The 15,651-nt window shown below is 46.7% G+C and overlaps 1 protein-coding gene across 1 annotated transcript in view; it reads right to left on the bottom strand.

Annotated features, from left to right (window-relative positions):
• The window catches only part of ITGA11 (integrin subunit alpha 11), a 603,504-nt gene that overhangs the window by 96,530 nt on the left and 491,323 nt on the right, over window positions 1–15,651 (bottom strand). Inside the window, exon 24 of the mRNA XM_078683461.1 lies at window positions 8,699–8,789. Within this exon, the coding sequence (XP_078539587.1) occupies window positions 8,699–8,789 (91 nt within the window). The remainder of the gene's footprint in view (window positions 1–8,698; window positions 8,790–15,651) is intronic.

Here is a 15,651-nt window from a genome sequence, read left to right as displayed (position 1 = left end):
AGGCATAGTTCTCAGTTCCGATTCATAAATGAGTGAAAGAGAAATCACTGCCATCTACAGAAATTTCTGGAGAGCAAAAGCTCCTCTGTCTGAGTTTGGCTCAAACACTTATGAGACACTGAGTCAGCCCTGATCCCTTTATTGAGATGATTTCAAAATGTCCTTAGACAGTGGTGGTGGTGGTGGTGTCGAGGCTTTGATACTGCATCACTTGTCATCATTTTAAACCCCCACAGATGACACGGGTCTTTTTTCTCATCTTTCTTCCCAGGGCCGTAACCATCTCCTAACGCCCGCCCTCTCTTTCAAGGGCTCAGATCTTTGCATTCATCCCTTCAGATTTTGACCGAGGGCAATACCTATGGGGCAAATATGGATGATTCAATGTCCTTGATGGTATTTAATGCCGACTCACCCAGTCTTTTGGGCTCGTTTTGTCTTTTTATACATTAATGATAATTTAATCTTTCTAATACTTGCAAAACGTTCAGGATTTTTTATTACAATCTAGTCTCTTCCGCAGTACCTTTGTGCCATGCAGCACTTGAGTGAAAACTGACTCCAGCTCGACCACATGAAACTGAATGGGTTCCTTGTAGCAACTGCAACAAGTCCTATATTAACGCCTCTTCAGACTGATCTCCATTCCTGGCGGTTGCCATGGACAGAAGTGTGCAATCCTCACCGGTTTAGAACACTTTTGAAACCCAAGATCTGCTCCGTGATGTGGTCAGTGGTTGTTGTAATCTAAGAACTCTTAGGAAAATTCTTGGTTTTTTCCATTCTCTCAAAGTGTCTTGATTGTTTCAGCAGGCACTGGACAGCGTCTGTGTACTGCAACGGGATATTCAGGGTTTGGTAAAACTATTTGAGCTGCAAACTCGCAGTGCATTCAAAATGGTGCTGCCTGTCTCCTTACAGACACCGAGAAATGGGAGATCGTGAGCTCTTCAGGGTCTAAGTGGGAAAAACTTCCCACTTTTAAGCTCTTACTTAACCTCTGCATCTTCTTTAGTGCGACTCAGACTTTTCTCCTACCATGCGAGCTTCGCTCCCTCTAATACCTCCTGACTATGCATGCTGAGGATTGTTATATGTCACTGTCTGACTGTTGAGTCTGTTCCATGTCCATTTGAGGCACCGGTATGAGCCTCTGTGGTTCTGTGAACCCCTTAAATTCTAGGTTTGACCAAATTGACCTAAACGACCCTGCAATAATTCATACCATAATTTCCACTGCAGTCTACGAATGCTAAGAGGACTCTCTCTCTCTCTCTCATATATATATATATATACACACACACACATATATAAAGAGAGAGGAAATGTATGAAATGTATGTGTTTTACAGAGTTCTCGAATACACCCACACACACACGCATATATATATGTATACACATATATATATATATATATATATATATATATAAATATATATGTGTCTATTCCAGAGCTCTAGAAATACATAGGGGGATATTCTCAAGAACGTGCGATAATCATTGCCAACATAGGTTACCGCAATGTTTCATATCGCCGGCTGTCGCGGGATAATAACTCTGTGTTAATGTCCTATTCACAACATGGTGGTAACATGCGATAGTTTCCAGATAAAGCGTCAAATGTCCACGATAAAATCACCAGGACGGCGATAAAAATCTAAACCGGAACGTGAAAAAAGTTGAGATGGGCCCAACCGTGATAAAAAAAAACATTGATAATCTGTGCTAGGCCTGCAATTCACACACATTAGGCAGGAAAAATCACTATATAAGTAGAAAAAAACCCACAAACAAAACCAAAACAACTGCGAAGCACAATGGAGTTAGCCGGAGCAAGTACAGAGGACAACCAGAACCAAACAAGCCCCACGGAGGACCAGCTTGGGACCTCGGGATCAGGGAAGGGCAAGAAGAAGAAGAAGAAGAAGACGTGGTTCAGTCCGCAGGAAAACAGGATCCTGATTACGGAGGTCATAGAACACCATCAACTACTGTTCGTCACCTCCACTGTGTCATTGGCAACAAAAAAATCGAATATGGCAGTCCATCGTTCACAATGTGAATGTAGTCGTAGTGCTGAGGAGGATAATGGAAGAGGTCAAGAGGTGCTAGAATGATGTGAAGCGCAAAACCAAGCAGAAACTCAGCAACAACCAGAAGGCAGCAATGCAGACTGGAGGTGGGAGTCCAGTGCCACAGGAGGAGCTGGTTGAGATCAAGGAAATGGTGGCCACAGTCATCAGTGTGGAGATGGAGGCAGGACTTGGGGAACCGGACACTGCTCAAAATGACCGGACACAACAGCAACAGGGTGAGTAACGACCAGGGACTAGCGGGACGGGGAAGATGAGCACAATTGCACACATGCACAATTAAGTATAGCACAGTGCACACCCGCAATGACTCTAGATCATGTCCCTTATCCCGTTGGCACACTGCTGCACACCTAGAAACAGCCAGTAGGCCCCTGTTTACAAGGTGCCCAGAGGGGGCCCTTCCCACACATCACCAATCTCACAACCAACCCATTCACATGTGCCAAACCCAGCAAAGCGGTGTGTCTGTGAGAAACACTGACAATGCAAGTGACACTGCATGATGATTGGCATTGCTGCAGTCAATATATCATGACATGTTGCATGCCACATCACTGAGGTGGCTGAGTTTGAACCACATCCGTAAAGGAGCAGGTCACACTCTGACACATCCACGTGCAGAAACAACCCGACGTCAACAAAACACCTGCGGACAAACCATACCCCAGACTCCCAACTCCCACCAAGAGCCCAATGTACCCAAGTATGCAACATCTCAGCACTGTATAAGAACAGAAGTAAAAGGCACACCGCCTGAAAAATCAGAACTGCAGTGGCGACTCTCCCAAAATGCAGCACACACACATAACATGCAGAGCACATCAACATTGACAACAATGTGGTACAAACGGTAACACGTTCACAACAGAACAGAGGACACAACTGGTGCCGCTTGTGTGTAGAAACTGGCCAATCACAATTGGCATAATAGTGAAATGTTAGAGGATAATGTACAAGTGATGTTGTCTAAATGTCTACTTTCCCACCACAGCAGGCTGTATGTAAACTTGTACAATGCGTCAACTTACATGTGAACACAATGTTAAACTGCATCTCCCCTTCACATTGCAGATGGAAAATCAACACCTCCTGCAGAGCAGACCGAACATCCCTTCACTGATGACGAAGAGGACCTCCACACCTTTGACAATGACGCCCTCCAAGAACTCATGGACAGCTTCGGGCACCCCACCTCCAGGAGCAGGGCAGCCCAGCTGTATCGAGGAGACCTCACCCCCTGCACAGACCACACAGCAGGAAGCACCCACCACCACTGCTGCCTCCCAGGACCCCCACGAACAACACATGGCCTTCCAATGCCATGTGTTGGGTTGCCAGGAGAAGATGGCTGAACAGGTGCGGGTGGGGTACGACCTCATGCAAACAATCTAGATGCCATACGTGGGTGTCTTAGTCCCATCAGGGACCACTCACAGTCCCTAACGGACACCCACAGTCCGCTCCATGCTCTCCAATGATCCATGGCTGACATAGCTGGAGTCCTGACTCTGAGACAAGAACAACTGTCTAGTCAGACGGGCTCCAGCAATGTCAGCCGGGAGTTGGATACATGCGGAGGATCATGGAGAACTTCGAGCGTGTGCAGGCGGAAAGAATGGCTGCCACGACTGCACACCAGCGAGAGGTAGCTGGGTTCTTCCATGCCCTGCAGTCCTCATTATGGCATTGCTGCCACAAGGCCTGGCGTGGATGAATGTTGCTTCTACCACTCCATCCACATCTCCGCCCCTTGAAGTGTCAGTGCCACACAGTGCGGCAGACATTCCACCTCCGGCCCCTGATGTGTCACTGCCACACAGTGATGCAGACAAAACAACACCACCCACATGTGAGGCACATGATACATCAGAGGACGAAGATTCTGCCTCAGTGGTAAGAAGGACGCCGTAGCATTTATCTCTGCCATATGGCCTGTTTCTGCTTGGTACTGCCCTCTGCATCGTCACCTTCCACTGTCCCCCGATATACTCTGTGACACTCACCTTGGACCTAAACATGGATTGCCATATTCTGTTTGGTTACCAATGACACAGCAATCAGACTGCAGACTGAACTCTTCCTCTTCTAATGAACTTGTCATTCCCTTAACGACTCTGGTTGGCCCTCCACGGGGCAACAATGTGAAGTGGGGTTTCATGGCCCTGTACTGCTCCAGCTTCAACACTCCACTGAATGTGAATAAAACATTCAAATTCACACAGATGTGTCATGTCTATGACCATTCAAGTATGAAAGTATGGATGTATGTAGGGGCAGTGATTCCCCCTTATGTCCATGTTGCCCATGTTGTGGGACTTGAGTCACAGGGTGCAACAATGCCGATTGCGGTCCGGGTGGCGCCGACACTACAACAGAGACACATGCATTAGTTACTTACTTATCCAGCCCAGAACTGAACCACGCCCGGAGCCCCGGGCTCATTGTTCACACCCCTATGCTGGACAGGCATACGCCAGCCCAGCCCACTCCGCCTACCCTTACAGGGGGGGGATGACAAAGATACATGTCCCAGGTCTTCCCGGTGGTAATCTGCTGATCACTAGTCTAGTTGACAGCATGCCACAGCCACTCCCTGAGGGCTGGTTTACAATGACACCACACCCATCCAGCACAGGCATCACAGGACATGTGACCCTGCCAATAAAAGGGGCCTACCACATCACATTCCGCACTGCCGGAGGTGACATGATGGCATCCGCACCACAAGACCCAATCCTCGTCCATGACCTGTGACGCACAGAATTGGTGGTACCCGACGCACTGCGGCCGGCACGGGCCTACCGCCACAGGACAATGACTTGCGGTGCACAGAGTTGGAGGCATCCGATGCACTGCAAAGAGCTGAGCGGGTGTGCAGCCTGCGATGATGCGTAGGCCTCAATACACTATCCTGACAATCAAGATTCGATTTGAACTGAGAGCCCTGCTGGACCGCAGTGTACGCCGAAGGCAGCAGTCAGCACACACATGACTCCGCGGTGCGGTGCCGCAGGGTGTGCTGGGGGCCTGTGGCGCGGAATCCAGCGATCGGCTGGTTGCGCTGGCACTTGGTGGGCCCTCTTGGAGACACGCTGGTGGCGGCAGGTGAGCATTGATGCCTGGGTGCGCAGGGGCGGCCAGTCATCGCTGGGCAGCGAACGGGTCTGGGGACCAGGGCTGGGGTGCAGCAGGCGTACAGGATTGTGCAGGCACCACCGGTCACGGTGGCGGCCTTGTGGCTGGGTGAGGGGCACCGCCCTGACAAACACGGCCCTGCTTGCGATGACGAGAAGTGCACGGGTTGGCTGGGGTGTAGCCACCTCGTCTCCAGTGTAAATCTGGCCATTGAAGGGTGTTGGTCACGTGTGTGTAGGCCTATGGACAGGATATTGCGGACACAGAGACACAAGCAGAAGTTACTTTGGTGGCCATCCCGAAATTGAACCACGCCCAGAGCCCCGGGCTATTTATTCACGACATACGCTGACCAAGGCCACTCCACTCACGCTGACGGGGGGGATGACAAAGCTACATGTCCAAGGTCATTCACACTGCCTGAGGTGACCTGTTTGCGTCCACTGTCCACAACACTACTAACACCTGCAGTATATGTCCACATGGACATGTTGTGCTCTGCATACTGAAGTCTGTCCCGCACATCACAGCCACACTTGGCATTGTGTACATTCTCATTGATGGGTCACTTGCCTCCTTTGCATATACTTGGTTCCCACCTCTGGCCACATTCTGCAATTGTGTGGTAGAGGTGCCATGCCATGGATGGTTTGCCTACATGGCTGGCCACAGTTACCACTTTAGTTGTCGTGTCTGGTAGTTGAGCATGTAAATTGGCATGTTGTATGTGATTTTGTAACGTGTGCATTCCTACAGTAGTGAGTTGTATGATTGTGGAGTTGAGGTGTGTGGTGTGGGTTGGTACTTACCGACGAGCAGTGCATTTCCATAGATGCCATCCTCAAAGCACTGGTTGGTGATGGACTTGCGGAAGATGTAGTAATCATGCACACTGCCTGGGAAGTTTGCGACGACATTGGTGAACAGGCCCCGGTGGTCCAGTTTTGCCTGCACATTGATGGAATGTGTGGTTTCTGTTGCGGTGATTGTGTGCAGTGTTGGCAGGGTGCACAAGTAGTACATGCGTGCAGTCAATTGTCCCCGACACGTGCGGGAAGCCAGCTATGGCGTAGTTCCCTTGCTTGGTTTACAGCTGTTCATGCGCAGTGGGGGGGAAGTGAAGGTGCATGGGTATCAAGCTGATACAAAAAGTGATGCTTACAGGTATGATAAATCGTGCATATTAAGACCGTAACAGAAGTTTGTGTGGCCGTAACCTTCATACACACAAACTTCTGTTATGGTTTTTTATGCAGGATTAATTATACCTGTAAGCATTCCGGTTTGTCCAAGTGCAATACACTGTACTAGAATACATTTGTGACCATACGGACGCTTGACCATTGTCATCATTTATCCAACAGGTTTCTGAATACTGACTTTCGTAATATGGAATTGTATTGGGGAGTTCCCGCAGCATATGCAGTTAATTGAATCCACACTTTGCCCTGATGAAGTTCCCTGTTGGGAATGGAACACGTTGGCTGTGCTTTTCGTATTGTTGATTTATGTATTTGTAATAAAGAACTGTTTTTACACTACTGTTGACTACTGGACTTCATGACCTGGCGCGCCCCCATTTCAGTGACTACAATCTTGGATCTGGAGCACAGAGGCATCAAGCAACGGTTGGCATTGGGGTTGGTTGCGCAGGAACACTACGAATTTAAACTAGCATGTGGTGCGGATCCAGGAGCCTGCCGTTGCTTTTGTGGACATGCATCCAAGACATGTGTGAGGAAGCTTGATAGGGCTGGCGGTGAGCCTCCTCTGACTCTGGCTGTTGTTGGTTAGGAGGTACCAGATGCCAAAAGGTGAGGCACAGCCAGCAGGATGTTGGCTGTCCGCTTTGTTGGTACCATCAGCCTGTGGGCAATGTGGGTCAGGATGCGGAGAGTGGTTGTCCCTTTGAGCCTGTAGTGGGCAATGGTATCCTCTGGCGTTGAGCCTCTGAGGCCGGTGCGTTTTAGGAATGTCTGCTGTCTTGTTCTGTGCTGCCTAGGTGGTAGTCTGGGGGATGGTCCAGGGGGGTCCTGGGGGTGGTGGCCGTGGGTGTTGTGGCCCTCTTGGGTCTCCGAGCTGCATGATCAGTAGCTCCATGACATGTGTTGGTCTTCCCGATGTGAACCAATGCCGACGAGTGATATTTTGAGACCGCCGCTGCGTGTGAAATAGAAATAAATCGTGCACTTAGAAGTGGTGTTGCGACGAATGAAGCACAAACCACTTACAGTTCAAAATCTTGAATATAAGAATCCTTGTTCCAGAAAAAAACCACCAAGGTGATTTACGTACTTCAGTGTTCTTTTGGCCTGACTACTCCTGGCCCTGTGTTAAGGGGCAACCTTTGCAAATATATTAGTCCTGATGATGGTCTTATAGACGTCTGCACCAAAAGACCGAAACGTCGACCATATCATCATCTCCAATGAAATTCATCTTTCAAAGAATATACCTTTGTTCAGCAATGGACTTGGCTACACTTTAACAAACAAAGGAGTTGATGAACTGTTATGTATTGATTTGTGGATTTATTTGTACATCTATCCATAACTTTTTTTGCTTATATTGATTTGTCAATTATATCCCCGTAAATTCATTTCTGTGATTTATTCAATACAATACCTTTTCAAATATAAATTTCCCGTGTGATCTTTTCCTCTCTTCCTTCCATTTTTTGTTTTTGTGAATGTTGTACTGATATAAGAAACTGTGTTGTTATCCTATGGATACAGTTGGGTTAGATTTGCCACAACTAACCCTTTAGACTTATGCTGGTAAATTATCCTTAAGTAGCAAACAAACAAAATCCCTTGTAGCTCTTCTTTACCTTTAACTGGTCTTCAGATGTGGCTCTGGGCTGAGCTCCCTTTCATACTGCAGGTTGTCGTCGATAACTGGCGTTATCTGCAGTTTGCACCAGCTTGAGACTGGGGCGATACATTTATTGCCACTTTTGCGGCACTAAATTGCTAATAAATCGTCGATAAGTCCTTGAGAATATGCCCCATAGTGTATTTGAGAGCTCTAGAGAACACATACATTGTACATCATACTGTACCACACACTGTGCCATTAAACACCACTCACCTACACTGTTTGCTGCAGGGTACTCAGAGCTTTCAGTGGTTACACTGTTAGCTGAAGGCGAAAGACACAATCCCACAGCTCTTCATATACATTCACTGGTGACTGCACGCCACAGGACAAAGCCACAGCTCTACCACCACGTAGCAATTTCCCTGGACCTGCAGTAAATACAGCAGTATCCTGATCTAGTCTATATATGTCCATCACCAACTGATGTTCTATACAACACCTACAGGTTTCACTTTAATATGTGGTTCTCTCACATAGGATCGGGGTATTAGATTTGGTGCTATGGTTATGTTTACAAAGAGGATTCCGTTTCAAACACATTTTTCAGCCTTCTCCACCCTCTAGGTCTATCATAGGGATTTCCAGTACCTTGAAAGTGCAGTTAAAAGGCTTTGTGATGCTGTCCGTCTGCTCCATGCAACTCTTGGACTTTATCTCACAGCGGTCCAAACTCGAGTGCCTGTTAGAAGCATGGAAAAAAATCCTATTATCAAGAATCCTCTGCATGCCTATATTCCATCACAAAAACACACAGAATTTTATCATATCCAAATCAGTCCCTAGCATGATGACATGAGGAGAAGTGGTAATCTTTTGACAATGATCACATGAAATAAAATGGCAGGCACATTCAGGGGCATATTTACAATATTTTGGCATAGGGCAGCGCAGCAAGCCTTCTAGCTGCAATGCTGTACGTTAAAAGAAAAGTACAGGAATGAGCCATACCTACAAAATATGGCGCATTCCTGTTCTTTCTGCTGGTGCACAAACTGCAGCTGAGCACCAAAGCAGGAACCCTTGCACGATGGTGCAAGGGTGTCTGTGTTGTTGACATGATTGTTTTTATGCAGGAAGGGACACATACTTGTACAAAAACAATGAAAGGAGGCTTTTTCCTCGTTCTATATGTGCTGCAAAATGGAAAGGAAAGAGGAAAAAACGAGGAGAAATTATTGCAGGAATGATTGTTTTGTGTGCAGGAAGAGCCACCTTCCTGCATAAAAACAATTATTGATGGCGTTTTCCTTCTTGTATGTTTGCTGCATTCTGCAGCACACATAGAAATAGCAAAAAACGGAGAGGAATAAAGTTATTTCTCCTTGTTGCACCACCTTACTGCCTTCCATAGGGAGGCATTAGAATATGATGCATTTTCAGTTTTACGACACCTTGTAAATCTGGAAATGCATCAGAATCCGTGGTGTTCCATGGGGACTCCCTTGGCCCACCACTTTCATGCAGATTAATGTGTAAAAGGGGGCCATTTTTTACAAGGCCATGAAGAGTCACGCAGGGTGACTTTGCGTGGCCTTGTAAATAAGGCTCAGCATTGTGCACCACTGGAGAGTCAAAAAAAGTTACGCACCTGTGGCGCAGGGGCCTTCTAAATATGCCCCTTAGTTCTACATAATACTTAAGCGTACAGTATTCACAGCAGGCCATTGCCTCTCTCAGGTACATGTAAGGTTGTCTGCATGAGCCCTAAACTTTCTCAGCCCTTGATAAGATTCAGCCCGACTCAGTTTTCTATAATGCCCAAACTAATTCAGCCCACTGGTAGTGCTAAGGCCAACTTAGAAGGTTTTGGTAAATCTTAAAGGTCAGTCACCTCTTGTTATAGTCTAGGCTGGTGCGCACTTGGTAAGTCCAAACCTTTTCAGTCTTTGATAATGTTCTTGCACACATTAGGCTCTGTGACATGCAGATATAGGTCCCTTGAAAATACCCAGGCTCGCCCGAGACTCTTGATAAAGCCCAGAATATTTATGGTTCCTGATATTACTCAGACTCGCTCATAATACCTGATAAATATACTCCGGTTAACTATAAACTGGATGATCAAGAACTCATTAAAGGTAAATCCTGACAAGACGGAGGTGCTTGCTATTACAGCGGAGTTCAACCCCTGGTCCAATTCCTTCTAGCCACAAGAGCTAGGTACTACCCTAACACCGACACCACATGTGAAGAGCCTGGGTATCAGGTTGGACACCAGGTTAACATTGACCAACCAGGTGACCGCTATAGTTGGGAGTTGTGTGGGCCTTATGAGGCAACTCCGGAAACTTGTACCTTTGCTGTCACTTTCAACAATGCTTACGGTTGTGTCGGCTCTAATTGTGTCACACCTGGATTACGGCAACGCAGTATATATAGGGTTACCTGACACACTATTACACTATTGAGGAAACTTCAGGTGGCTATGAATGACGCGGCAAGACTGATTTTAAACTTCCAAGAAGAGCACATGCCACTCCTCTGATAGAACAACCCCATTTGCTCCCAATTAAGCAGAGGGTTGGGTTTAAGGGTTTGTGCATTGCACACAAAGCCCTCTATGGAGCAGCACCTGACTACATTAAAGATCGCCTGAAGAAATATGTGCCAGGACGATGCCTCCTGTCATCTGAGGCAAGCCTGTTGGCATGCCCGTGTTTTGATAAAAGTTTTCTGGGGGACACGCCTTCTCAGTCGTGATTCCCCAGCTCTGGAACAAGCTTCCAGATAGTTTGCGCAGGGAAATCACCTTACTCCCGTTCAGGAGAAAACTTAAGACCATTCTGTTCGCTCAGGCATTTGGCTAAGTCTCTCTAGTTATACCGGGCCAGCAACAACAAAAACAAGTCCACTTCCAGTCGGAACCTCCACATGGGGAACGTGTCACCTGCAACAAAACGTACAGATGGTAGTACGTGATAAACACCTGGAGGCAGCATCAAATCCTCGTTTAAGACTTCTTGGAGGAGCTCCCCCCAGCACATCCGGCCCGGTTGTGAATATATCAAAACAAACTTTAAATGACGATGAAATCCGAATATTAGAGAAGGGATTATCGTTTGTCCCTACCAGTCATCCGGATTCGTTTATCATTCGCACTGAATTGTTCAAATTCTTCCGGAAAATCAGGTTAAAGTACTTCTTCCGGAACACAATACCCAGTGCACCAGCATCGGTAACCGGTCTGCGACCTCCCTCAACCTTCGTTCCTTTCAGCAGTGCTATGTCACACAAGATTCTGGCCTACGAATCGGTTGTACTACGTGATGTATTGCAACTTCTGGGAACCAATAACTACACCAGATTCAATACCAGCAAAAAAGAAAAATTGGCCTTGCAATCTTTGTCTCAGAACACTACACTTGTCATCAAGCCGGCTGACAAGGGTGGCGCCATTGTGATTCAGGAGGCCTGCTCATATGAATCAGAAATCCTCCGCCAATTAAATGACGAAACCAGCTACCGTCTACTAAGATCAGACCCCTCCCAAGCTATTGCATTGGAAATTCTAGAAATAACACAAGCTGGACTGGAGCAAGGGTTTTTATCCGAATTGGAGTTCAACTTTCTGAATAAACCACACCCACGGTTGGCTACTATCTATACAATACCTAAGATACACAAATCAATGGTCGACCCCCCCGGCCGACCTATAGTATCCGGATGTGGCTCTATTTTAGAACCCCTGGGCAAATACATTGATTTCTTCCTAAAGCCCATTGCAGAGGCCTCTCCTGCCTATTTGCGTGACACAATGCACACTATAAATATTGTTGAAGAGTTACCGTTTGATGCCAACAACCAACTTTTGGCCACATGCGACGTCGTGTCACTGTACACGTGCATTCCCCAACAGGAAGCATTAATGGTCATCACGCGTTGCTTGAACCAACGACCCACTCCGTTTCAAGTACCAACTGAATTTATAGTGGATCTGCTCCGCATTGCAATGACCAAGAATTTCTTTGTTTTCAAGGACAAATTCTATATGCAAACATCTGGAGTTGCCATGGGAGCTCCCTTCGCCCCGGATGTAGCCATTTTATACATGGCGGCTTTCGAACAAGACACGGTACTAAACTCCATCAATCCATTCAGAGACCATCTCGGTCTCTGGATGCGATATATAGATGACATCCTAACGATATGGCAAGGGAACTCAGAAGAATTGATTTTGTTTTTTGACTGGTTGAACGTCCAATCCCAGTTTCTAAAATTTACAATCCAATCTGATAAGCATCAAATCAATTTCTTGGACCTTACCATCTTTGAGAACGAAGGCCATTTGTTGACCAAATTATACCGAAAACCAGCTGAAAGAAATTCTTTGCTGCATTACGGCAGTCATCACCCTCGAGCATTGCGGGATAATTTGCCCTTTGGGCAATTTTTACGCCTACGCCGCAATTGCTCCATCAAGGACCAATATTTCATTGAATCCGAAGAACTCAAACAGAGACTCCTTAGTCGTGGCTACCCTAAACAACTGGTTAAACGAGCAAGGAAGAGGGCCTGGTTTTATCCACGTGAGGAGCTGCTCATTCCCAAAACCAACAAAGATGAAACAGAACACAGAATAGTATGTGTCACAACCTTTAATACAAAAAGTAACCAAATCAAACGGATCATAAACAATCACTGGGAACTGATATCTGACGATATCCAACACAAAGACCCGCCACTACATGCTTTCAAGAAAGCAAGGAGTATTAAAGACCATGTTGTCCGCTCCCTCTTTAAGACACCGGAGGCGCCCACCATCAGGACTATGTGGAACCTCCCTCCCATCCTGGGACACTCCCGATGTGGGGGGTGCAAAGCCTGTGACAGCACAATACAGACTAAAGAGTTCACTTATCGCCATCACAAAATTCAGCTAAAGAGTCAAACTAATTGCAACACGGTCAACGTTATTTATGCCATTCTCTGTCCATGCAACTTGATCTATATAGGACAGACTCAGCAGAAAGCGAAAACAAGGATACTTCAACACATGAGCAGAATTCGTTGCCAAGTACTAACCGCACCTTTGGTTGCCCATTTTTCCTCCGCAAGTCACTCACCAGAGAGTTTAAAGTGGGTTATCATTGAGAAAGCATCTTTGGGACCTCGGGGTGGTAGCATTTCCAGCATCCTCAACACTCGTGAACTCAAATGGATGTTCACCTTTGACTCCATTGAATCAGGGCTCAACGAGCAGGACAGTTCTTTCTCACAATTAGCCACGTTAACTTGAGCAGTATCTCTATCTAATGTTCAGTGGCCTTTACCCGCATGCGCGAGGTACGCCCCGATCACTCTAAGATATCTTATTGCAAGTGCCAAGGGCCTTTACCCGCATGTGTGAGGTACGCCCGTAATGGTCATGATCCTATGTGGTTTGGTTATATATTGGCCATCAGTTTACTATGTCTGTGTCCTTTACTGTCTAACTGTACAGCATTCCATCTATATGCAACATGCAACCATGAACACTGGTACTATTCCTATTATTTACTTGGTCTCACCTTGATTTACCACTATGATTACGCTGGAATAGACTGGGAGTTTTTTATGATATACCTTCACCTCTGCATGTGACCAAGTTATGCAAATGATCCTTTTTTGGGGGTCTCCAATTGTATATGCTATTACATTCCATTCACTGATCCACTCGATCCTCCGAATGCCCGCTGCTAGCTTATTGGTTACTCAGGATGCGGACCATTTCTTGGTCTCCTTGTTATTAATCAACCCTACATCACCCTTTACAATGCCATGTGATTCTCCGATTACCCGAAGCCAATTTATCTGCCACGCAGGATGCGGACCATCTCCTGGCCTCCCTTTTTGCTAATCAACCCCCCGTCTCTTTTTTACACTGCCACTCGATGTGTTTAAAAATTGGGATATGCTCCCGCGCGTAATTGGGTGGTTTCAATGTGACACCAGTTATTCGACCACCTATGCAGTGTGTTGACTATGTCTATGGCGTTCATGTCGCTATGCGACCGGCTGCCTCTCCCCATCCCCGCCCACTCTGTCACATGACTTGGTTACCAGGGTTACATTACTATACCCGGAACTAGGCGCCGCCACTTTGACAGCCTGCCGCGATCAAACACGGATTCAGTCCGCGAACGGTAAGCCGTCTTTTGGCGGTTCCCGCTGATCCCTACCTTGTAACCAATCCACCGGTTTCTTGAGCTCATATGTATTTTTACGATTCCACCCTCCTCAGATCCCTGCACGAGCGAGGGTTTGCCTGATCCTAACGGACCCGTCTCCAAGCCGCACGCATTTGCAAGACGGCTTTCGGGTAAGTGGCTCCCCTCCCTCCATGCTTGCCTTAGTCTGTACTCATCAGTCGCATGAGTTTGTCTCAATTTGAGCCGCTTTCATTGTTCCAGATTCAACCTTTGCGGATATATCCTTATCCGGTGCCCAATTCGTCACGGACTATTCTCCCAGCCGGACGTTCTTTCAAGACGGCAATCGGGTGAGTGCATGTCCCTCCGGTTTGCTCATGTAACTCGCACTCCCTTTGGCTCACCTCAACGATTCTGTATTCTATTTTTGTAGAGTCCACTTTCCTGGGTACGTGTAACCCGGACCCTCACCAACAACGCACTGACATCCATTGTTGCTCAAACGGTGAGTGTTGCCTTTACTAGTATCCCCGACCACTTAGGTATTGGCAGCCATTTAGTGTTTCATTTTACTTTTTGGATAATTTTATAATTACGTTCACTCCGCAGAACCCTCTGGGATACTATGTACCTACCAGCCTCTGCCCTTTGCCCACAAGTGTGGTAATTTAGACCACGTTTCCCTGATTTTGTGTTGGGCTGGCGCAGTATTTTCCTCAGCCCCATTTTGCCTGGGCCTCCCACCAACGCGGTATCAATGTTAAGCAGTGGTGCACACTCGCCCACCTTGTTCGTTACGGCCTATCTCCACGCGCCAATTACCAATCAATCTTCAATTCATTTGACATGCATGTAATTCACTGTATCCACGGTCCCAATATAACCTATGGGACTGTAACGAGTGCCTTGATTTCTACCCATTTTGGGGTGATGTGTTTTTGTTTGCTTATTTATTTACAGGGGCTAGTGTCCCGTACTTACAAAATATGTTTATATACCAAATAGGGTGTGTGCCCCTCCAGTCCTGATGAAGACCCTCCAGCAAGACAACCATTGATGTCTGCACCTCTGAAAGGGTCGAAACGTCGACACACGTCTACTTTCCATCGCCAACTCCACTCCCCACTATTTTCATTAACTGAACTACTTGGAGTATGGCGTCCTTTGAATAACTCATGAACATTTTTGTCTCATTTCATTGTACAGAGTCTGTAACATTGCTAAATGATTGACAACTGTTGATTTTACTGTCACTTTTGAAGTTTCACTTCTTCCTTCACCATCTCCCCACAACCACCACCACCTCCCACCCTTCCTGCTCTTGGGGCACCATGTAAATTACCGACTTATTATTGTGTATATTAATTGCATATTTAAATGCGCATTCCCATTGTGAAGTAAAACAGTGTGGAT

The sequence above is a fragment of the Lissotriton helveticus genome, chromosome 3_1 (assembly GCF_964261635.1).
Source record: "Lissotriton helveticus chromosome 3_1, aLisHel1.1, whole genome shotgun sequence".
NCBI classification, from domain to species: domain Eukaryota; kingdom Metazoa; phylum Chordata; class Amphibia; order Caudata; family Salamandridae; genus Lissotriton; species Lissotriton helveticus.
Note: the sequence above shows the minus strand (reverse complement) of the source record. Positions and strands in the feature narration are given on the sequence as shown.